Below are 22,840 nucleotides of genomic sequence, written 5' to 3' on the forward strand. Positions count from 1 at the left end.
GTCTCCCTAGACAATATATATAGTATTGCAACTCAAAAATGCTGCCCAAAAAAACACGGCGAATTAATACCCTACCTTGAAAAATAGTCACGTACCCTGCTACTTATCCCCTATATTAATGTCTCTATACACTGTAACTACAAGTAAATCCATAATTAAGCAAGAGATACAGATTCAAAAAGGATACATGAGCAGTACAACGAGGAAGACTAATTACTCGGCATTTCAATAACCCCCAGCTAATGTACGCAAATAATACCATAAATCCCTTAACTCCGGCCGGGTGGCCTAATGGTAAGGCGCCAGTTTTCGGTTACTGTGACACCCTCACACTGGAGATTGCGGGTTCGAGCCCCGTCTCGGTCATATCTTTTTAGTCATTAACTATTCTTTAAGTGGATTTAGACCCATTTCCTGATATTTTCAACCAGAGAAATTTTATATGATGTAACGGCCGGGTGGCCTAATGGTAAGGCGCCAGTTTTCGGTTGATATCTGAATACCATTACACTGGAGATTGCGGGTTCGAGCCCCGTCTCGGTCACTTTTTTTTTGCACTTTGCTTTTTGCGTACCTTGTAAAGCATTTTTGGGTTCTTGGTTATCTCACCCACCGGCCCCCCTGTTATGGTATTCTGTTGACGACGCCGGGGCAGGTTCTTCCTGCAATACCCACTACCACCGTGCTTTGAGACCTCCAGCTCCTTTCGTGGAGGCGCATGGAATACCTACGGGAAGACTCGCTAAAAAAGTAACACCAGACAGAGCAGGTCATATCTGCAAGGCATTGCAAAAAGTCAATGAGGAAGATTGCCTATAGAAGACCAAAGGGCCGAAGAACTACGAAAGGACAGTGTGTCCCATGTTGGCCTCCTGCCCGCGAACAAAAAAAAAGAAAATGTAATGACCCCTGCAATCTCTTGATTCGTAGTCAAGCGCCTTGCCATTGAAATTTTCTTGAGAGGCGGAGCTATCTAGTCGAGCGTTCTTCCTCTTTGGGAAGCGTGCCGGGTGCTAGGTTTGCGAGTGAGGAAGTACTTACCCTCCAGCTGAGTCTACAAAGAGGCGAACAATTCATCCAGGTACCCAGGGCAAGATTTCAATGGATAGACTGATCTACGTAGATGACTAGCAAACGATGAGACCAAACAATAGATTCATCAGCAAAAGAAGCCAAGGAAGCAGAACTATAACACTAAGTCTATAGGTATATACGACAAGACTCAAAAGGTAAACACCGTCTATCCCAGAACATTAGGTAAATTCATCACGCATCAATCCAAGAAACGAGTCATTTAATCAGCCTCATCGTCGGTATCGGCCGGCTTGGGAGTTCCCTTGGGACTGTTGAGCCTGTTGAAGTGGGTTAGTTTGAGTTACTTAATATGTTATTAGACAAAATGACTTACCATTCGATGTGACGAAGACGGCGGCGAGCTTCACGCTCCTTCAGCTGCGCACGAGTCATCTTCTTCTTCTTTCTCGCCTTGAACTTGAGTTCGCCTTGGTCCTCGGCGCCGGAGTTGACCGCTGAAGCGGCGGCGCTGTTGGCCAGGGAACTGGCTGCAGTGCTACCGGGCTGTGGAGTGGAAGAGGCGCTGTCCTCAAAGCGGTCCAGAGAAATGGCAGCGTTGGTGCGAGCGACGATCCGACCATCAGCAATGTGCAGTTGTTCTGGGCACAGAGCTCCGACGAATTCTTCATTGTGAGAAATCATAACAACACCACCCTTGAAGTCGCGAATAGCGACGGCGAGACCACCAAGCGAGTCACGATCCAAGAAGTTAGTGGGTTCGTCCAGCACGAGTAAGTGGGGGTTGTTCCACATGGCTCCGGCGAGGACAACCTTGACCTTCTGTCCACCGGAAAGGCCAGAGATTTCGTTGTGGTTGGCGATCTCGGGGTCTAGACCGACGTCCTCAAAGTGCTTAGCGATGATCTTGGGTTCCAAAACACGGAAACCAAGACCCTCACGAGAAGCCTCGTGGTCATCAAACTCTTGCACCATCTTGAAGAAACCAAGCTCAAGGAGGGTTTCGCGAGAGATCATGGTGTTGTGCTTTGGGAGAAGACCAACCCATTTACTGTGCGATGTTAGTTGCTGCAGGCCTTGTCGGCTATTGAGGGTACATACACTTCATATTGGAACGACTTCTTCCACTTCTGGCGACCGATCAATGTTTCAATGCGGCGAGGTCCACGGCCGTCGCCAAGGTCAACTGGCTTCTCTAACTGTGCCTTGTCCTCATCCGTGAGAATACGGGTCTGCTTGAGGAACACTTCACGATCATCTCCGTTGGCGTAACGCCACTGCAAGTACTGGCTAGGGGTTTTTTCCAAGTGCATCTCGACGTGCTCCAAGGCGTGCTGCTTGATGTAGCCGATACGCAGGTTGGGGTGCTTCTCTACCTTTCCGGTTTGGGGAATGGTTTCACCAGTCAACATCTTGATGAAAGTAGATTTACCCGCACCGTTTCCGCCGATGATAGCAACACGAGACGACAAAGTAAGCGACAAGGATGCATCAGACAGTGACGCCTTGCTGGCCCCTGGATAGGTGTAGGAGCAGTTGGTCATGCGCAAAATCGAACGGGTGTTGGACTTGATACCGGAAAGAATACCAGGGGGCGGGAACTTGAATTGAACGTTGGACGCCGACAGGGTATAGTAACTCTTTCCTTCAGGCTTGACCTTGACAAAACTGCGGTGGATTAGTTTCCATTCATACGATAATACAGACGGGAGGAAATGCTTACTCGGCCAGGTTTCCCTTGTAGCAAACCAGCTTCTTCTGTTCGTAGTGGTAGATGTCTGTACAGACTTCATCCAAGAAACTGGAGTCGTGACTGACGATCAGACTGGTGATATCGGTATGCTGCTTGAGATATTCCTGTAGCCACTTGACGTTGGCAACATCCAGATGGTTAGTAGGTTCGTCAAGAAGGAGCACATCGGCCTTCAGGAGCATGGCGCGAGCCAGAGCCAGCTTCATCTTCCAACCACCAGACAGGGAGCCGACTCCCTGCGATTGTCGGCCTTCGGGACCATCGGTAAAGCCGAATTCGAGCAAAACGCTGCGAATGTGCTCATCGCCCTCTGCAGCAATCTTGGGATCTTTCTTGACATAATCGAAAATGGTGAGGTCCGCGTCCTCTCCCTGGTTATGCTCAACAAAGCAGGTTCGGACCTCGTCTGGGGGTGGGAAACCCTCGAGCTTGTCGTTGGCAATGCTGCGCATGAGCGTTGACTTTCCGGCACCGTTACGCCCGCAAAGACCATAGCGGTGTCCCTTCAACAATCGCAGGTTTGTGTGCGACAGTAGCAGCATACCACCATAAGCGAGCGAGAAGTTGGCGTTGACGATTTCAACCTCATTAGGGTCATCTGGGATAGGCTTGCCAAACTTGCGCTCATCCTCTTCAACGTAGTGGGCCTGAACGGCGGCAGCAACTTGGTCGTGGACCTCCTCAGAAAGCAGACCGCGCAAATAAGGGCCGATACATCTGGGGATGCGATCATGCATGCGGCAGTTGACATCCTCACGAACCATCTCGGCGACATACGTCTTACCGAGTTGGAATAGGGTGACTGCATCAGGACGCGCCAGGCCGCCATGCTCCTGGATTTTGGTGTCAAGGATGGCAAGGACCTCGTCGGGGGTAACCTTGGCAATAGAGCCGGCGGCGATATCCTTGTCGCTCATGGCCTTTTCCATGACATCCATAGCGCGAGTGGCAAGCTCTCGAACCTCAGGAAGGGAAGCACGGTCCCTGACGGCCTGGACACCAGGCTTGAGCTTAGGCAAGAAAGTACGAGCCTCAGCAGGATCGTGAACCAGCTTTGTCAAGTTCTCTACAACAACGACGGTCTGACGCAGTGTCTCTTGAGGCGTGGAAGGTGCGTTAAGCGAGCGCTCCAATAGAGGTGTGAGTAGGGCCAGAACGGGAGAAGTAACGATGGCAACGAATGTAGTCTGCGACAACGCATGAATAGCCTTCTGCAGAGTTTGCTCAGATGGCTGTTCGATGGTCTTGATGAGGAGGGGAATGCGGGGTTCCACGTCGTCGTTGGACAGGAGAGTGGTGAGGGCGTTCATGGCCTTGCAGGCGCGCTTCACGACTTCATTTTTCAGATCGTGCATACCAGATTCAACCAAGGGGATGAGATCCTTCAAGGTCTTGCCCATGGCCTCGCGGAGGATATCTTTCTCCCGCTCCTGCTCTTGGGTACCCGAACCCATCTGCGCCTCAAGGGCCATCTTTTCGATGAGAGTGTAAGCGCCGACAAAACCCTGCCATTTACCGGATCCGCGGCTCAAATAGCTGGAAAGGGCGGGAAGTAGAGCATTGACCTTTGCTTCTGGCTTGAGGGCGATGTACAAGGCGTCGATGGCATATTGGGCAGAGTCGCGCACGACGGCGCCCTTATCTGCTAGAGAATCAAGGGCCAAGCCCAGAACACCACCGTCTTGGAGTAGAAAAATAACTTCACTGAGAGGGTGGGCCGGAGGGAAACGTTCGAGCAGAGCACCGAGAATCAGCATTGCACTTTCACGTTTGGCGCCATTTTTCTTGTCGAGAGCAGCCTTTTTGATCTCGGGAAGGATGGAGTTGTATGTATAGAAGGAAAAGGGGCCGACACTCTGAATAAGGAGGTTGGCCAGGGCATATGAGGCGTCAAGCGACTGTTGCGACTTTTCCGCATTGAATATAGTGTGTAAGAGGGAAGAAACTTCCTCGGCGGTAGGAGGAACGCCCGATGACGATTTAGGGACTATAGTAGGCATGGCTGGAGTGGTTTCGAGATGCGGCATTCTCTTGCACGTTCTATCTTTTATCTTTCCTCTGTTAGTCTCAGCTAGGAGGCTCAGGCTGAGGAGCAGACACACGGAGATGCAAATGCAGTCCTTCAAACTTTTGTGGGTATAAAGCAGCAAACAAGCAGAAAATATGACGGAGAAACCAGTAAAGAAACCCAATAAAGACAAGAGAAAACGCGAGGCTCCCGAACGACTGGGAGAAGAAGGTTGAGTGAGTGAGATCTGATCGAGGGGCACTGGGAAAATTTCCTGGCGATAAAGAAAATTTTACGCCTGAGGCAGCGGCGCCTTAAGTTATCGACCAATCAGGAACAAAAGGTAGAAAACTCTGAGCGCCCAATCAGACGATCGGAGGGCGGAATGTGGCGGACCTGGGCTGCTCTGTGGCTGTGCCTTTGTTTAGGCCTTATTCTTGAGGCATTATACCCCGTGATAGACCTTTCCGCTTTCGGGTTTACCCCGCACCTCACATGGGCCTATGGCCTCTTCTGCCCTCTACATGACAGAGTTCAGTCTTCTGCTTTAAGTAGTTATGTCTAGGACCTCAAGCTGGTTTAACTTATCAATGTTGTACATAGACCAATATAAACCGCATTATTGCTCTCGCCAGCCGTTCCCCATACTGGTTACCCCGTGATGGGGTTGCCGAACCCCTCATGTGATAGCCGAGCGATAAGTACTCCGTGCAACACCACCAATTCCTGTTCATCCACAGACGGAAAGAAAAAACGTATAGAAGAGTGTATATTATAGAAAAATTATGCCGACCTCGCCAGTCGTAAGTCCGAATTGAATCCTTCCGTAACTCGGAGGCATGGAAGTTGCTCATGTGCCGGAGATAGCCTCGGTCTGTTGCATCCCTCCCCGACACCGCGGCCAACCGAACCGCCTCACCACCGCCGAGCTGCATTTCGTCTTAATCTCACATCCCTCCCTGCAGCGCTCTTCTTTCCTTCCCCCTTCCTCTCCAGAGCTTCAATTCCTCTGTCCACTCATCTCTCTACAAAGTTTACTTCCAAGCAAGTCAGCCTCGCTTTGAAGATGGCTCTCCCCCTTCGCACCGCCCGCCATGCCTCTCGTCTAGCACAGGTAGTTATGCTCCGTCCAACCGACCGCAAGGAGAACCAACCCATTGAATTGAGTTAACAATGTTTCAATAGACAATTTCCCGCCGCGGTTATGCCACGGCCGAACCCGACCTCAAATCCGCCCTCAAGGCCGTCATCCCTGCCAAGCGGGAGCTCCTCGCTGAGGTGAAAAAGCAGGGCGATGAGGTCATCGGCGATGTCAAGGTTTCCAGCGTCATTGGAGGCATGCGTGGCCTCAAGAGCATGCTCTGGGAAGGTTCTGTTCTCGACGCCGACGAGGGCATTCGCTTCCATGGCAAGACCATCAAGGACTGCCAGAAGGAGCTACCCAAGGGCCCTACTGGCACTGAGATGCTCCCGGAGGCCATGTTCTGGCTGCTCTTGACCGGCCAAGTGCCATCTACCAGCCAGATCCGCGCCTTTTCTCGCCAGTTAGCTGAGGAATCGCACCTCCCTGACCACATCCTCGACCTGGCCAAATCGTTCCCCCGCGACATGCACCCTATGACCCAAATCTCGATTATTACCGCAGCTCTCAACACCGAGTCTAAATTTGCCAAACTCTACGAAAAGGGCATCAACAAGGCCGACTACTGGGAGCCCACATTCGACGATGCCATCTCCCTTCTCGCAAAGATCCCCCGTGTCGCGGCCCTCGTTTTCCGCCCGGACGAAGTGGACGTCGTCGGCAGACAGAAGCTCGACGCGGCCCAAGATTGGTCTTACAACTTCGCCGAGCTCCTGGGCAAGGGCGGCTCCCAGAACGGTGACTTCCATGACCTCCTCCGTCTCTATCTCGCTCTTCACGGAGACCATGAGGGCGGCAACGTTTCCGCCCACGCTACCCACCTCGTCGGCAGCGCCCTCAGCGACCCCTACCTCAGTTACTCCGCCGGTCTCCTCGGTCTTGCTGGCCCGCTCCACGGTCTCGCTGCGCAGGAAGTTCTTCGCTGGATCATCGCCATGCAGGACAAGATCGGCACCAAGTTTACCGACGAGGACGTCCGCACTTACCTCTGGGACACCCTCAAGTCTGGACGTGTTGTCCCCGGTTACGGCCACGGCGTGCTCCGCAAGCCTGACCCTCGCTTCCAGGCGTTGATGGACTTTGCGGCCACCCGCAAGGATGTTCTGGCCAACCCAGTCTTCCAGCTCGTCAAGAAGAACTCCGAGATCGCCCCTGGCGTTCTCACTGAGCATGGAAAGGTACCTCTCGCCCTAGTCTTCTATACCTGTGGCTCTGCTAATATCATACTCTAGACCAAGAACCCCCACCCCAACGTGGATGCCGCCTCCGGTGTTCTCTTCCACCACTACGGCTTCCAGCAGCCGCTGTACTACACAGTCACTTTCGGAGTCAGCCGTGCCCTGGGACCCCTGGCGCAGCTGGTCTGGGATCGCGCCCTGGGTCTCCCCATCGAGCGACCCAAGAGCATCAACCTGCTCGGTCTGAAAAAGTAAACGCTCCGTCTTTTTGTTTTTAATGATACTCTGTTATGTACTCCGTAGCTTGCAATCAATTAGTTAGTTCAATAGACTAGATCATAGAGTCTACTCCTGCGCATATACTTGTAATCGTATTTACATAACATCTAGCTGGTAGGAAGGCGAAAGCCATTTGCCTGGCCTAGCCTACCCTATATATAAACCCTGCCCCGAAGCATAAACCTATAACCTAACCGTCCCATCAACGATCGACCCCCACTCAGCGCCCCCGAACGGCTTATACCCGTCGTCCTCTGGCAACAGCCAAAAAAACCGATCGTCCTTACCCTCACTCACCTTACTCCCAAGCTTCCCCGGATCAACCCCTTCCTCACGCAACGCTACCTTCCCCTGCTTATGGTTGTCCGTGTGCGTCGAGTTCTCCACAACGCGCAGGAACACTGGCACAGCGTACTTGGGGAGTCGGGCACGCAAGAACCGAGCTAAGTCTTTGAGGTCGGCACCTGTGGTTCCCTGTCTGAGTTGGAGAGCGGCGCAACCCGCACGGCCTTCATGGCTGGGGACTGTGACGCCGTAGACATTTGCCTCGAGGATGGCTGGGTATGCGCCGAGGATTTCGGAGACCTCGGCTGTTGCGCTGTTCGTAATATTTGTTAGCATTTTCCCTTTTAAATGCATTGGTGAAGAGTTAAGCGACGTACACGTTCTCACTCTTCCACCGGAAGGTGTCGCCTAGTCGATCTAGGAAGTACCACCGTCCGTCCGATTGTCGTCTGAGTGCATCACCAGAACGGTAGTAGATATCTCCCTTCTTGAAAACGTCTCGGATAAATTTCTTGTTCGTGGCTTCTTCGTTCGCCCAGTAACCCTGGAATGCTTCTTTCCCTGGGACATTGACGAGTATTTCACCACCGACTTCATACGGGGCACGAACCACAAGCCCTGTAGCTGGGTCTCGAAGTACATCCCCCGTATTCGGATCAATCACGACAGGAACGAAAGTGTTATTCATTAGTAGCCGGACAATTAGACCATGGTGTCCCACGCTGCCAGCCGTAAAGGGTCCCTTGTTATAGTTAAACAGCGCGAATATGCCCTCCGTACTGTTAAAGAACTCCCCGACCTCGGGCACATTAAAACGCTCTCTGAAGCGCTCCCAGATATCAGGTCTCAGCCCGTTCCCATACATAATTCGCACGCGGTGCTCTTTGTCCAGTGCCGACGACGGCGCCGCAAGCAGATACCGCGCTGCTTCGCCCACATACACAAAGGCCGTGGCGTCCGAGTCCCGGATGTCTTTCCAGAACTGTCGCACGCTGAACTTGCGCCCAATCGCTATCGATACCCCTGTACTCAGGCACGTAATAAGCGATATTGCAGACGTTCCGTGGTACAGCGGCATGCACGAGTACCATCTATCACCGTCCGGCCCGTCCGTATCACCCATCATATCACGGCGCAGGACAAACGTCTGGTACAGCCTCGACACGGTGTACGCGCATCCTTTCGGATTACCCGTTGTCCCAGACGTATACAGCAGGATGGACGGGTACTCCCCGGGGGTATCCAACGCCAACGCCCCCTCCTCAGGAACAGTTCCAGGGAATCTCGGGATCACATCGACATTGAGCTTCTCATCAACAACAACAATCTCCATCCCCAACTCCCCACCAAGCACCTCCTGCACACCCTCAATCCGCTCGCGACACCCTGAATCATCATCAACAAGCACCAGTCTCGCCCCACTAATTCGCAAGCAATGCAGCAGTGCATCTCCCGTAAGGTTATAATTAATCGCCGCCGGTGCACACCCCAAACTCCACAGCCCCAGCCACGCAAACACAAACTCCGGTCTATTCTGTAAATAGAGGGCGACGAGCTCGCCGCGCTTCACGCCCTTTGAGAGAAAAAAGTGCGCGTACTGGCATGCTCGCTCGTATGTCTCGCGGTATGTGTATGTGCCTTCGCGCGACCAGATTGCCAGCATATCCGGGTATTTGGAAACTGATGCGTCGAAGACATACCAGGCGTTTAGCTTGCCTTTAGCTGCTTCTTGGTCATGGCGCCGGAAGGAGCGTTTGGCGATCAGGAGGCTTTTGACGTCTTTTGCTATGTGGAATTTGGCGTTGAGGTACGCGGCTAGTGTTACGGAGGCGGCGGTTGCTAAGTTAGTATAGAATTGATTAGTACGCATTTTCTTGTTCTGGATAATAACTGTATGTAAGGGTGAAGGTACCTAGAGCCATCTGGACGAATTATTGATTAATTCTCTGCTGCTGAGCCTGACTTGACCGGAGACAGAGCGAGAGAAGTCGAAGCGCAGGTTATTAAGCGAGCTGGACGAGATGCGGAGAGATCAAAGAAATAGCCGTGAACCGTCTTTGATCCTCGGCTTGTCTCCGCATTTGCGCTGCGTGGAGAATCGGCTCTCTTGTGACTGGGACTCTGATTGGGCTGGGATGTGGGTTTGTTGCTTGTCTGTCCCAGTGAAATGGAACCAAGATGCGGAGTAATTGCGGTCGTTATTGTTGGTTGGTTCGTTTGCAGGTGTCGCTCTTGACGGGGCTCTTGACTTCAACGGCGCAGGACATACAGCAGACTTCCCAGTGGAAGAACTACTCTGGAATAAAGTATACGAATCTCATTATTACATTTGGATTGATTATTACTTCTGGATTGTTGGACGCCCTTGTCGTATCTAAATAGTATTCGGTGCCATGTGAAAACAACTATATGCAGATCTAGTTATATAGTTCTATACAAAACCGGTCTAGTTATCAGCAAAAAGATCGCTATTCATATACTTTAACCCCGTATCACAAGCAACAGTCACCACCGTCTTCCCAGGTCCCAGCTCCTTCGCCAACGCAACCGCAGCAACAACATTCAGCCCCGTCGACGTCCCAACCAGAATGCCCTCCTCCCTCGCAAGCCGACGACACATTGCCCGCCCCTCCTCCTCCGAGATCCCCCTCGCTTCATCATATAGAGCTTCATCCAAATGCGGCGGCACAAACCCCGGCGCAATCCCCTCAACACCATGCACACCAGCCCTCCCCTCCGTCATCACCGGCGACGACGCCGGTTCAAGAACCACAACCTTAGTCTGCCCTCCTTGCTCCTTCTTCAAAACCCTCGACACCCCCATAACCATCCCTGCACTTCCCGCCGCGCCACAAAACGCATCAATCCCATCCGGAAACTGCTGCACCAACTCCCTCCCTAGCCCCTCATACCCCTGCAACGCATCCGCATTCCGAAACTGATTCGTATAGTAATGCTCCTTCTCATCAGACTCAACAACGGCCTTCGCGCGCCTCATCATCTCAGGGAAAAGCTCCTTCGTAATCTTACCCCCAGGACAAGGGACAAGATCCACATCGGCGCCAAAGGCCTGCATCGTCCGGATCTTCTCCTGCGCAAAGACATCCGAGCTCACAACGTGGAACTTGTACCCCTTTACCGCGCAGATGAAGGCCAGGGAAGACCCTGTGCTCCCGCCTGTTGCTTCGACGACTGTCATGCCGGGCTTTAGGTCGCCGCGGCGCTCGGCAGCTTCGAGCATGGATTGCGCCATGCGGTCTTTGTAGGAGCCTGTGGGGTTGGTTGATTCGAGCTTGAGGTATATGGAGGCGTGGGTGGAGGTGTTTGGGTTTATGTTGGCGAGGTGGAGGACTGGGGTGTTCCCAATTGTGGCGAGGGAGGTAGTTGATGGTGGGGGTGGGGGAAGAGGCATTTTGGTGTTTTTCGAGAATTCGTGTTGGATTTGGGAGTGGGATTGGTGAGGGTGGTGACTGTAGATTTCTACCACTGAGTTAATGGACAGAAGAAGTCTGTTTCTTCTGAGTCACGACTCACCAGCATGTAAGTTAGTAATCGTCGATGCGAAGACTAAGTGGGACCGGGATAGCGAAATCAAGTGCTTAAAAACGACGGTGATGCTAAAAATACTCAACACTAGCTCCTGGGGCTGAAAAAGGCTACCAATTATAGTTTACACAGCTATCTGGTCTTCTCATCCTGGGGTGTTATTCCCGAGTAATTGGAGCAATCTTTGAACATACTGCTCTGCGGGCACGTTCTCATTTTAGACTATAGCTAAGCCTGCTTAAAGAATTGTTTCATACCTTCAACTGGTTTCATTCAAACGTAATATGTAGATTTAGCTTCGGAATGTCAGCATATGTGAAATTGGAGCGCTGTGAGCCTTCCCAGAAGTACAGTCTACTTGGCCGGCTGGTATACACTCATTTCAAACCCATTGGTAAAAGGAAGGGTTGTATTCCGGAAGCCATTCTCAGGATTCCTCAAATAAGCCAGCAGATCTGCATAGCCCTCAGCACCAGAGATGGTGTTATCGGCGAGTATAACTGCGCCAGGTCGAAGGTGAGGCTGGACTATCTTCACCGTCGGCAGAGCAAGTGGACACCAGACTAGATCGGATGCTTAGCACGAGACCACACCTACATACCTAGGGGTATTGGGGTGTAAGCTTACTGTCGAGTAGAAGAAGATCAACCTGCTGCGGTAACCCTGTCTTAAGAGTCTCGAGCAAATCACCCTCGCGCAGGTCAATCTCGCGACTCACCATATCCCCACACTCAGCCCAGTACTTGCGCGCAACCTCGGCCTTCTGCGCCTCCTTCTCTGTCGCGATCACGACTCCCGACTTGCCGGTTGCGGCCTTGGTCCTGGAAACCGCAAGCGCGAGATAGATGGTGCTGACGCCGAAGCTGGTGCCTGCTTCAATGACGTTGGTTGCGCCCATCGCCGTTATGAGCTGGTACATGAATTGGCACTTGTCTTCATCTAGTGCGATGAATTTATCGAGCATGAGCTGGTCAAAGGCGCTTCGGGGCTCGGAGCCATCATTCTTGTTGTTGAGCTCGTCTTGGACGTCTGTGGAGATTACCTTGCCATTCTTCTTGGAGATTGCGGCTTCTTGTTCGAGCGAGATGCGGTGGAGCTTGGAGAGAAGCTGGAGGATGTGCTCTGGGGCATCTACTGGAGATGGAGTAGACATGTTGATATTCAAAAGGAAGGGGCAGTTGATTGAAGTGAGTCGGTTGTCCGGTTTAGTTGACGGACGTGAAGGTGTTGGTGACTTCTTTATGTTGCAGTCAAGTGGGGAAGATCGATAAGTCGAGTGGAGCTCTCTCTTCACAACGAACAGTGAGTCACTGTTGACTGCATAGATCCAGACCACAAATCAGACGAGGTCGGATATGACGGAGACTCCAACGCTGCTACCTAGCGGCATCTTCCGACTAGCCGACTGAATGGATAGGATAAACGAATACCCTATCCAGCACACGAGGGGAGATATAATACTCTGTCCCCGTCATTCCCCCAGTCTGCTTAAGCCAGTCCAACACATCGCTCCAGCATCGAAAACCCGTGATTTCGGATTGGATGAGCTATGGATTCGGTGACTGCCATCATTTTGGACTCTGAACCACGCTGCTGTCCATGGGGCTGTCCGAAAGGACCCAATACCCCAAAGACGGCGTACATCGTACCTGGATCCGCAATGCCCCCAATTGCATAATCTGCAATTAACGACGACGAATATTGAGGGAAAGAGAGAAAAGAAGCATGAGGGAACCACGGAGGAAAGAGACGGAGCCTGTGTGACCTGACGCCATCTGGTCAACTCTCAGCTTGAATTTCTTTGTGTCCGTCCGTGTCTCCATCATGTCCGCTTATCCACCTGATGGAACCGCTTCGGAGGCCTACGGTAATTCATAACATCCTCGCCTGGGAATCCTCCAGAAGACACGTCCGGCGAGGCGACTAATATTACCTCTGCCAGGAATATGTTATCTGCCAGACCATCCATATTCGTTTCGTCTCGTTTGGCTTTGGCCTCCGATCTACCACATCATTGCAAATAGCCCAGACACATTTTGCCATCCAGGGCGAATCCTGTCTTCGTTCACGCGGGGTAGTCTGAAACGGAACAGACGCCAGGCTTGGCCAGCCGGACGGGACCCCAATCTCGGCGGACCGCAAAAATGGCCAATCGAAGTCAACAAAATGCATTCTACTCTTTCACAGTTGCTGAAGGCTGGCTAAGGCCTCTTGGCTTGGAACTACGTTTTTCCCACTGAATAATCTATGGCACGCTCGCGGGGTCGTCAACTTTATGGGCACTGGCGGCCAACGGTTGCATATCCTTTAGCCCAAAGTACATGCCTTTGCTGGTGATGTAGATATTCCGCCGACCTCCTCATCTCCGCTGTGGACATTGGCTCCGCGGAGTACAGACTCGCACCCGTCTGTTGAGAAGAAGCTGATTGAGCGGATGACGTTCTGGCTCAACAAGTACAACAAGGGTTCCGATCCTCGAACCTCATCGCTCCATGCCAAGGATATCACACAAAAACCCCAAAATCCATGGATCGAGAAGACCCGAGAATGTCCCGGACGAAGACTCAGCTAGAAAATCCCGCATGATGGGATTTCGACTTGGCGGCGTCGTGTTTTCGTGGATCCAAGACCTCCGGCATATTGGCATCAGCCACACAACAAAGCAAAGTTAATTTATAGAGGAGACCAAGGAGAAGATATAGCTTGTTGGCGGACTTTGCTTCTCCAATTCCGGACATGTTATGTCCGCATGGCCTTTGCTTCGGCCTGGCCGTCAGCCAAGCACGGGAGTGACGAGGCTGTGGTCTTGGAAACTGGATACCAACCACTTTGCGTCCATACAGGCATCAATTCCCCTCGGAGTTCCCTTTTTCGACAAGCCTTGGGTCTGATGCTTCCCCTCCTCAAGAGTCTGCTTCCCCCTAGAAGCCGTGTCCTAAGGCGCCCAAGAGATGCTGCGCGTGGACATAGTAGGACCCTTACGTCTTATTGGGTCTCGTTTGCTTGGGTTTCATCCTGGGCTTGATATGCCAAGCAAGCTGATCAAACTGGGGAACGTTATTCTCGTGCGGGGTGACATGTCTGGGGAAAACAAGGAGGTGCGACGATATCACAAGAGGACAGAGGGCAGAAACGGAAAATCAATGGGGGGTATAAAGCGGGCGCGTCTGTCATGCTGATTAGGAGTGGGAAGCCCTTGAGAAAATCTCCATATTCCATTCCCAGATCCTCTCTGCATACTCGCGACGACACCATGTCCGAAAAGAAAGCTCCTCAGGATATCGGTGACGAAAAGCCCGAGGCTCTGCACCGTGAAGATACCCTCGGCGATGCAAAGCAGCAGCAACTCCCACGAGATGGTGATTACTCTGGCGCACGCAAGAAGACCGACCCAGCTGAAATCCGCTTGGTGCGCAAACTCGATATGTGGATCATGCCTATTCTTTGGTTGATGTACTGGCTAAACTACCTCGACCGCAATGCCATTGCCCTGGCTAGGCTGAATGACCTCGAAGAGGATTTGAATCTTTCCTCATCTCAATACCAAACCTGCGTTTCAATCCTCTTTGTTGGGTATATCCTCGGGCAGGTCCCTAGTAGTAAGTGTTTCGGGAATATGGAAAACGCACTAGCACTGACTCCAGGATAGACATGTTGATCACGCGGCTGAGGCCATCATTGTACATGTCCGGGGCCATGGCTGCATGGGCTGTGGTCAGTGCGCTTACTGCGCTGGCCAAAAACTTTACAGGCCTCCTGCTAGTTCGGTTCTTCCTGGGTCTTACGGAAACCCCTTACTACCCCGGTGCCTTGTACATGCTTTCTATCTTTTACACACGCAAAGAAATTGCAACACGCATCTCCATTCTCTATACAGGCAACATTCTTGCCACAGCCTTTGCTGGCCTTATTGCCGCCGGTATCTTCCATGGTATGGATGATCTTGCCGGGATTACTGGCTGGCAGTGGCTCTTCATTCTCCAGGGTGCGGTCACCTTCGTCGTTGCCGTTGGTGCTGTCTTCGTACTACCAGATGACCCTCTCAATACCAAGTGGCTCAACCAGGAAGAACGCCAACTCGCCCATGACCGCATCCTCGCTGATACCGTTGGTGCCCGACACCAAACCAGCACGTTCAGCGGTGTGAAGGAGGCCGCTCGCGACCCCCGTGTTTGGCTCTTCGCCTTTATGCAGCACATGCATCTAGCAGCCAACGGGTTCAAGAACTTCTTCCCAACGGCCGTCGAGACTCTAGGTTTCAATACAACCATCACCCTAGTCCTCACTTGCCCACCATATCTCATTGCAGGGTTCATATCAGTGTTCTGGTCATGGAGCTCCGGCCGCTTTAATGAGCGAACCTGGCACATTACCATCGCCAAAGCTGTCGCCATCTTCGGCTTCGTGCTCGGCTGCGCGACCCTAAATACCGGCGCAAGATACTTCGCCATGATTGTTTTTTCGATAGGAACTTACGCAGGTACGTCCTACACCTGAACACAGTGCAAATAATCTAAATGAGACATTGACTAACTAACACCTGATAGTCAACTCAGTTATCCTCGGCTGGGTCTCAAGTACCTGCGGCCAGACAAAGGAAAAGAAGGCGTCGGCGCTGGCCATCGTCAACACATGTGCCAATGTTTCATTCATTTGGACTCCGGTATGTCGCCTCGTTACTTAACTCAAACTGTAGTAATAGCTGTGCAGCAATTCCTTGCTAATCCGCACTGCCTAGTACCTCTGGCCGTCCTCCGATGAACCCCGCTATACAATCGCCATGTCTTCAAGCGCTGCATTCTCAATCACCTGTGCTGCCTGTGCTTGGATTATGAGATTTTTGCTTATGCGCGCGAACCGCAAGATCCGTCTGACGAGTGATGAGTCGGTCTTGTATTACGCTTACTAGTATGTAGTTGATTTACTCGGTTAGTAGATATTGCCGTGGAAGGAGCGAAGGGGGCCATGGGCTTTGCTTTTACCTACTTTACTAGAACTCTTCGTCAATAACAACCACCTGTGACCAAGCAAGCATCGTTACTAGCGGCTGTAATACCGATACTCAATGAAAGGTAGCACCCAAAGTCATTCTTTTCTATTCTTCAAAAGTATATACGTACTAGGTTAGTGGGCTGCAGGTTATATTTTGGACCTTGGACCATGGTTCAACACAACTGAGCAGGGAGGAGCTTTTTCGATTCTTTTTGTTATTTTACATTTCACCTCTTTGCACAGTGGAGAGGTCTGATATGGTATATTAAGATAAGGACACAAGAACAGTATTTAAACCCGAAAGAAATAATGAAAGGTGTTTGTGGCCATGGTTGAATCCACGATCCAACGTACGATATTAATATACTCTAACAAACTGCGCACGCACATCAGTTAGCAGAGGAACCACCAAAAGGAAGAAGCAGGGCAAGCTCACCTAGGAAAAACAAAGGAAAATCGCCGACGACTCAACAAAACGACCATGTCCGGAACGCGATTCTAGGGCCTACCTAGAGCGGGCGGGCGAACGGACGAACGAACCTTCGCAGCTGCCTTCACAAGGGAATTCCACTATCATTCTCATTTACCTTATCAAGAATCGCCTCACAGCAACCCCAAATACGACGCCAGTTCTTAAGGCTGTTCCAGTAGGGGCAGATCTGTTCGTCTTCGCCGGGAGGGCCCTGGTCTCCATGTGGCCATGGACGAGACACATCCTCAAGCCTGCACAGGAGGCGGTAGTAGTTGACCGGCACACGAGGCCAGATCAGATCGCCGTGAAAACGGGCAAGATAGCCGAAGCGACCATGTCCCAAACGCGTTTTCCAGAACGAATTGGGCAGGTATCTGGTTGCGTTGCAGATGGCGCGGCTTGCAAGGCTCAGATTGTGTACGTCCTTGGTGGGGAGGAGCTCTATGATCGTGTGTTGCAGTTCAAGGGGGAGCCTTTTGAAGCGGTCCTTTTTTTTGGTGTCCTCTTCAGTGGTGGTGGATTGTTTGACTTCTTCCTTCAATTTGAGGGGTCCCCAAATTGGGCTTCGCATTGCTACTATCTTGGGGTGGGCCGCGTAGTAGAGGAGAGAACCTACGTTTGTGTATATCCCGGGATCGGTGACGAGCCACTGAGGGGGAAGTGAGGTGTTAGATAGGTATCTCCGACCATGGACGGCTTGCAGATAACATACCTCGAACCCATACAGTGCTTCCCATCTATCAGAACCCTGGAATCCGTGCACGCCGCCACCGTAGAGCCTGCTGTCCTTCCAATCAATGACCTTTCCAGGGCTGGTAACAGCGAATCTTTTCATTACCATGAAAAGACGCTCGAGGGTCAATTGAGGCTGCTTTTTGCAGGAGTTGCTTCGAGCAAGGGACAGGATACGGAGACAACAATCGTGCACTAAGAATCCGTCTCTGTTGGGGCACTTGTCGGAGGTGTTGGGAAAGTGGACGAGTCCCTCATACTCGTCGTATTCGCCCTGGATATCTGGTTAGCATCGAGAAAGAATGTTAAACAGGGGATATATCCTCTTACGATTGGGGTCAGATAGGCGCCAGACTGCGAGCCTGTGGCAGGGCCGATTCCGTCATTGTTCGTAAAGGGACAGATCATCACCACTCTATCGAGCCACTGGACTTATGATTAGAACCTAGAAGGCTGGGTCGAAGTGAACAAGGGACTTACTGCGATATCTCCCTCTAAGAGAACTTGGCTATCATATCCGAACTTACTCGGGCAATCGGCATCCTCACAATCATCCCCAATGCAGTCACACTCGTCCTCATAGCACCTCTGGAGATCATCGCCATCACTCGCTAAGGAAGCTTTGCGCAGATCCAAAGAGGTAGCTGGGCCACCGCAAATGCAACAGTAGTGCATTTTCCCGTGGTTGTTGAAGCTTCGACGAACTTCCATCCGAGACGTAGCTGCGAATGGGGGAAGAAAGGAAGAAGGCGACCGGGGGGACCAAGGGAGGTTTTTTATCTTCAGCGTGAGGGGGGCCAGGAGAGAAAACTCTGCCTGCCTGTGTGAATGGCGACGATGCGATTTTCATGGCGACGTTGCGTTGAGGTTGGGTTGCGTTCATGGTCTCAGCTGTTTCAAGATGGTTGTAAAGGCAGCATTCGTGGATACTTTTGGATGTGTTTTGATTGGTGCCGAGCACACCCTTTGCATTCACTGCTCTGCATAAACAGGATGTATAAGTTTTCTATTGGAGGGAGGCACAAAGTAGTGCATAATAGTCTTGATAAGCTTTGTCATGCTTTAATTTAAGACCAGCACTGGGCTCTCCATCTTCTTTGTTGTCTACATTGATGGGTGCATGTCGCCGTAAAGGCCATAGCAGCATATGGCTACCTCATACCCCCTGCCCAGCGAGATATCCAACAAGCCTTCGACATACAAATAACAGTAACTTATGTAAAATCCGTAAATTCTTTCTGAGGAACCAAGCTCTCATGGACACCTCGTTCGTTCTCCCCGGTCGATTTCCAGGACCATGCCTTATCCTTTTCAGGTCCGTTGCCGACCCCTTGAAGGACGTTGACCACGTACTTTCCAATTGTGGGTAGAAACTTGTAACAGTGGAATGATCCTCCCACGGCGAAGTACAGGTTTGCTAATCGTGAGTCAGGATGTCGGCTGATTAGCGGGTGTTGGCTTGCCGAAATCGAATCCCAGCAGAGGCGATAGTAATCCGGCTTTCGCTCATTTGCAAGGAGCTGAGGAATACGGGCGTTAACTGCGGCAATGGAATCTTCCTGGAGTCCTCGTGGGGCGTTGAACTGGTCCTCCACTGGGATAGATATCTCATGACCGCTTGCCGTCCGAACCGTATTCTTGAAGGAGGTTGTGCTGGTGAACTTCAATATTCCTGTGGATGTAGGAGGAATGACCTCGCCTGCGAGTATTAGTCGATGCGCATCGCTAGCATAGAGGATACTCCATAATATATCGCACCTTGTCCCCCATATACAAACACTGGCAGCTTCGAGTACAATTCCCTCTCTTCATCCGAGAGCTGGAAATGAGGCACACAGACCCCGGCAGCAGAAACCTGCTGCTCCACTCGAGCTCCACGCTCAAGATGCAAGGAGTCCTCCAGTGAAGACAACAGTGTGCTCGTCCAAGCCCCAGTCGCGAGCACAACTTTGTCCGCCCCAAGTACTTTTCCGGCTTCAGTTTCGACACCCTGCACTGCACCTCCATCCGAAGACAAAACAATTCGTTTTGCCTCCGCGCTCTCATACCTAATACCTAGCTTGACGGCCTCCTGAAGCATTAATTGCAGTGCTTTCCCAGCATCAGCCCAACCAGCCGACTGGTTAAAATAGTACGACCCAAACGGCGTACAGTCCGTCCGGTTTAGAACACCGCCCCACGCCCGACGGACTTCATCTTCGGTCATATCATTGAGCGCAGAATCGTGGTTATGGCTACTATTTCGGAAATTCCCCCGGATACGCCGTGGAATGTCGCTCCCTTTCTCGTCCATGGCTATCCACCCGGACTGGTGGTAGACTCCAGCATCATGGAAGAATGGGTGTGATTTCCAGGCTGAGATGGCTTCGAAGCCTAGTTCCATATACAGTTGGTTGGAGTAGTCTGCGCGGATGATCTTGTTGATGTCGGACGATGCCGCGAGAGTGTTGTTGGATGGAGGGGCAGCTCGATCTAAGAGAATGATGCGGGAGGGGTCGGTGGCTTGCTGCGCGAGGTGATAAGCTGTGCTGACGCCGAAAATCCCCGCGCCTACGATGAGAATTGTTTCTTGTTCCATGGTTCTTTGGTCTTGAGGTGTGTTTGATGGTGTTGAGATGGGTGGAGGTTGGAACGTGGGAGTCGTGGGCGGTGGTTGTCTTATTAATACCTAGTAGACTACTGTTGGGGTCACTCTGTACGTAGCTATAGCTACATAGCGAGTGAAGACGACAATATAATATATTAAACAATGTACGGCTTGACAATAAGCATTTTGACAATAGAAGGTGTAGAGCTCCAAGAAAGGTTATCTGAAGGCGGGCCATGGACCGTAGAAGTTAATGTAATGCAGATGAATGAACACATGACGTTGAGAGTCCATGATGCAATTCCTCTGTCTCTTTCTGATCTCAAACTAATTACACTGGAAATTGATGCATATTAACGTTGAGAATATAAGCGCATAAGAGCCATTATGGAAACCGAGCTCCGCCATTGTCCCTTCTTTTGGATCCTTGATTATGCACTCCTCCCCTTTCGTCATATTTTCCTGGAGACTCGTGAAGCGACAAACGATGGCCCATCACAGACTATGAAGATCCCGGATGAAGCCTACGAAGAGACATATGTGCTCTTCGCCCAGCTAATGCTCCCCCTACCGTTGCCAAGGAAATCTTTGAGATTTGAGAGTCGAGTTATTGCTCTGCGTAAAGATGTCCACAAAAGATGTCGTTTAATGGGATTGACGTGTCGGCGAGAGATACAGCAATTCTTTGTTGAGTTGAGATCCATCGCTTCAACAACCGATTACGATACTGGAAACGATATTCCGATGAGCGGTTTACCGGAGGAGTTCAAGTATGCAGGAGTAGTATCGAGAAAGCCGGTAGAGGGAGACTGTGGGATCTGCCTCTCTCCACTGGAAATTCCGACAAATGTACCGTCACGGAGTGTCAGGATCGGAAATAGTCTTCACTATGTTGGTAATTCCGGCAAAAATCACTTGGTTTGGTGTAAAGCACGTTGTGGAGCCAATTATCACGTCGACTGCTTCAACAAATGGAGTAAGCATTTCAAGCGCCACATGCCCGTCACCTGTCCTTTATGCCGGACATACTGGGAAAGGTGAATACTTTTTGCCGGGTTGTCCCTTTGAGCTGAGAGTCCTTCTGTGATGGAATCATGGCTTCACACCTCTATTGTCGAAGTCAAATGAAGTATTTCGCTTCTTCATCGAAAACAGTATGATAATCTCGGAACAGTTTCAGGATAATCTTATAATCGAGCTGTTTTCTTTTCCGTTTGGTGTAGCCAAGATTCAATGACCTCTATAAGACCATCGACTTCTTCCACCGTGTTCCCTGCATGCAGACATACCCGTACACGCTCTTTGCCTGCTGGAACAGTGGGCGACATGATTGCACGAACGGTATATCCCTCGCGCTGACAAACACCGGCGAGCTCTCGAGGCACCCGACTGCGAAGTGAAAATATTGGTGAATTAGAGAAATGGTCGACTTCGATTGCTGACGAACCCCAGGAGCCGAGACTGTCCAATTGAGTTCGGAAATACGCAATTAATCGTCCAAGTTTGCGCTGGAGCTAAAATATTAGTTAGCATATATTTAACAGGATTACAAGGTGCTTTGCTTGCACGAAGGTATTAGAAGATCACACCTGTTCAGTCTCTCCTTCAGCGAGTAACTCATAGGCAGCACGGATGGAAGCAAGGAAGGGGAACCCTAAGGCAGTCGTGTAGATCAAGCTCCGGGCGTAATTGATCAGATAATCCCTAGTATCTGGGCAGCAGAGGACGATTGCTATGGCTGTCAGTACCAGCACTCCAATGACTAGGCGCGGGTCTTACCTCCGTGACTTGCCAAAGCCTTGCCAAACGTATGTGTCCGAATGAACATGCGGTCTTCTAGCCCCAAATCCTGAACAACCCCAGAACCGCGTGGGCCAAAGACACCGGTCGCGTGGGCTTCATCCACAATGAAGTATCCGTTTTTATTAGGGAGAAGCCGATCCACGACCTTTACGAATTCACGGATAGGCGCAACATCGCCGTCCATGCTGTAGACAGACTCAATTGCAACAAAGACGTTTTGGTGGCCCTCACGAAGCTGAGGATCCACCATAAGTTCCGCTTGAAGCACTGTTTCCAGGTCAGCAGGAGAACTGTGACCAAACTTGACGCGCTTCCGTGCTCGCGAGAGTCGCATGCCTTCATGCGCACTCGCATGGATAAGCTCATCGTACACAATCAGGTCACCCGGCTGAGGTATGCTTGAGAAAACGCCGACATTTGCATCATAGCCAGAATTGAACAGAAGTCCACTTGGGGCGTTATGGAAAGCGGCGATGAAATCTTCCAGCTCCTCGGTGTAAGTCGAGTTTCCATCTAGAAGCCGCGATCCTCCACTAGCAAATGGGTACAACGGTGGTGCCTGTTGGAGAAGATCTAGAAACCGTGTTCGGAAGGCTGGTGCTGTTGACAATGACAAGAAATCGTTTGAGGAGAAGTCCACGGAAGACGGAGGGAGAACCGTGAGCTTTCGACGGCACAACTTGTTTTCCCGTTGACGCAGTGCCTGACGCAGGGAGTCACGTAGGCATTTTGGAGAGGAAGCACCCATTTGGATCCAACTATTGAAGCCAATTTGAGCAAGCAGAAACCAAAGAGCTGAATGAAACGGGAAGTGGGCAAAAAAAGAATGAAAAAAAAAGAATGAATGACAGAAGCTTTTGTCGGATGGTTGACAATGTTCAGGTACGCCTTTTCTGACCCATCACACGATCCAAATTTCGTCAGTTATAGAAGCATTAACTATAATAGCCGGAGTACAGCGAAACCGGCGACGGGGTGGTGAACCGGTTCCTGAATTGAGTCAATTTTGGGTTTCAACAAGTCCGCAAAAGA

The 22,840-nt window shown here is 51.2% G+C and overlaps 9 protein-coding genes and 2 non-coding genes across 11 annotated transcripts; 4 read left to right on the top strand and 7 right to left on the bottom strand.

Annotated features, from left to right (window-relative positions):
• Positions 1–277: 277 nt before the first annotated feature.
• APUU_t10004S lies at positions 278–366 on the top strand. Its single transcript has one exon. It is a non-coding gene; the product is annotated as a tRNA-Arg (tRNA).
• An 86-nt stretch (positions 367–452) lies between these two features.
• Positions 453–544, top strand: APUU_t10005S. Its single transcript has one exon. It is a non-coding gene; the product is annotated as a tRNA-Arg (tRNA).
• Positions 545–1,294: 750 nt separating this feature from the next.
• Positions 1,295–4,812, bottom strand: APUU_10598A (putative mRNA-nucleus export ATPase (Elf1); the record flags this gene model as incomplete). The annotated part of the gene is made up of 4 exons (XM_041702573.1): positions 1,295–1,352; positions 1,409–2,083; positions 2,134–2,700; positions 2,756–4,812. 4 exons carry the CDS (start codon positions 4,810–4,812, stop codon positions 1,295–1,297), a joined length of 3,357 nt encoding a protein of 1,118 aa, XP_041549964.1.
• A 1,047-nt stretch (positions 4,813–5,859) lies between these two features.
• Positions 5,860–7,367, top strand: mcsA (putative citrate synthase Cit1; the record flags this gene model as incomplete). The annotated part of the gene is made up of 3 exons (XM_041702584.1): positions 5,860–5,907; positions 5,979–7,112; positions 7,167–7,367. The coding sequence occupies 3 exons, from the start codon at positions 5,860–5,862 to the stop codon at positions 7,365–7,367; spliced, it is 1,383 nt and encodes a 460-aa protein (XP_041549965.1).
• Positions 7,368–7,574: 207 nt separating this feature from the next.
• Positions 7,575–9,598, bottom strand: APUU_10600A (putative very-long-chain acyl-CoA synthetase family protein (CefD1); the record flags this gene model as incomplete). Its single annotated transcript, XM_041702597.1, has 3 exons — positions 7,575–7,989; positions 8,054–9,515; positions 9,589–9,598. 3 exons carry the CDS (start codon positions 9,596–9,598, stop codon positions 7,575–7,577), a joined length of 1,887 nt encoding a protein of 628 aa, XP_041549966.1.
• Positions 9,599–10,122: 524 nt separating this feature from the next.
• APUU_10601A (PLP-dependent cysteine synthase family protein) lies at positions 10,123–11,088 on the bottom strand (the record flags this gene model as incomplete). The annotated part of the gene is made up of 1 exon (XM_041702608.1): positions 10,123–11,088. One exon carries the CDS (start codon positions 11,086–11,088, stop codon positions 10,123–10,125), a length of 966 nt encoding a protein of 321 aa, XP_041549967.1.
• Positions 11,089–11,576: 488 nt separating this feature from the next.
• Positions 11,577–12,375, bottom strand: APUU_10602A (O-methyltransferase; the record flags this gene model as incomplete). The annotated part of the gene is made up of 2 exons (XM_041702619.1): positions 11,577–11,785; positions 11,850–12,375. 2 exons carry the CDS (start codon positions 12,373–12,375, stop codon positions 11,577–11,579), a joined length of 735 nt encoding a protein of 244 aa, XP_041549968.1.
• A 2,019-nt stretch (positions 12,376–14,394) lies between these two features.
• APUU_10603S (uncharacterized protein) lies at positions 14,395–16,131 on the top strand (the record flags this gene model as incomplete). Its single annotated transcript, XM_041702630.1, has 4 exons — positions 14,395–14,821; positions 14,872–15,702; positions 15,770–15,885; positions 15,961–16,131. 4 exons carry the CDS (start codon positions 14,395–14,397, stop codon positions 16,129–16,131), a joined length of 1,545 nt encoding a protein of 514 aa, XP_041549969.1.
• A 637-nt stretch (positions 16,132–16,768) lies between these two features.
• Positions 16,769–18,093, bottom strand: APUU_10604A (uncharacterized protein; the record flags this gene model as incomplete). The annotated part of the gene is made up of 4 exons (XM_041702641.1): positions 16,769–17,335; positions 17,399–17,692; positions 17,749–17,844; positions 17,899–18,093. The coding sequence occupies 4 exons, from the start codon at positions 18,091–18,093 to the stop codon at positions 16,769–16,771; spliced, it is 1,152 nt and encodes a 383-aa protein (XP_041549970.1).
• A 539-nt stretch (positions 18,094–18,632) lies between these two features.
• APUU_10605A (NAD(P)/FAD-dependent oxidoreductase) lies at positions 18,633–19,996 on the bottom strand (the record flags this gene model as incomplete). The annotated part of the gene is made up of 2 exons (XM_041702652.1): positions 18,633–19,117; positions 19,177–19,996. The coding sequence occupies 2 exons, from the start codon at positions 19,994–19,996 to the stop codon at positions 18,633–18,635; spliced, it is 1,305 nt and encodes a 434-aa protein (XP_041549971.1).
• A 1,196-nt stretch (positions 19,997–21,192) lies between these two features.
• Positions 21,193–22,556, bottom strand: APUU_10606A (aminotransferase class I/II-fold pyridoxal phosphate-dependent enzyme; the record flags this gene model as incomplete). The annotated part of the gene is made up of 3 exons (XM_041702663.1): positions 21,193–21,519; positions 21,595–21,737; positions 21,785–22,556. The coding sequence occupies 3 exons, from the start codon at positions 22,554–22,556 to the stop codon at positions 21,193–21,195; spliced, it is 1,242 nt and encodes a 413-aa protein (XP_041549972.1).
• Positions 22,557–22,840: the final 284 nt, after the last annotated feature.

This window comes from Aspergillus puulaauensis, chromosome 1 (genome assembly GCF_016861865.1).
Source record: "Aspergillus puulaauensis MK2 DNA, chromosome 1, nearly complete sequence".
In the NCBI taxonomy this organism is placed as follows: Eukaryota; Fungi; Ascomycota; class Eurotiomycetes; order Eurotiales; family Aspergillaceae; genus Aspergillus; species Aspergillus puulaauensis.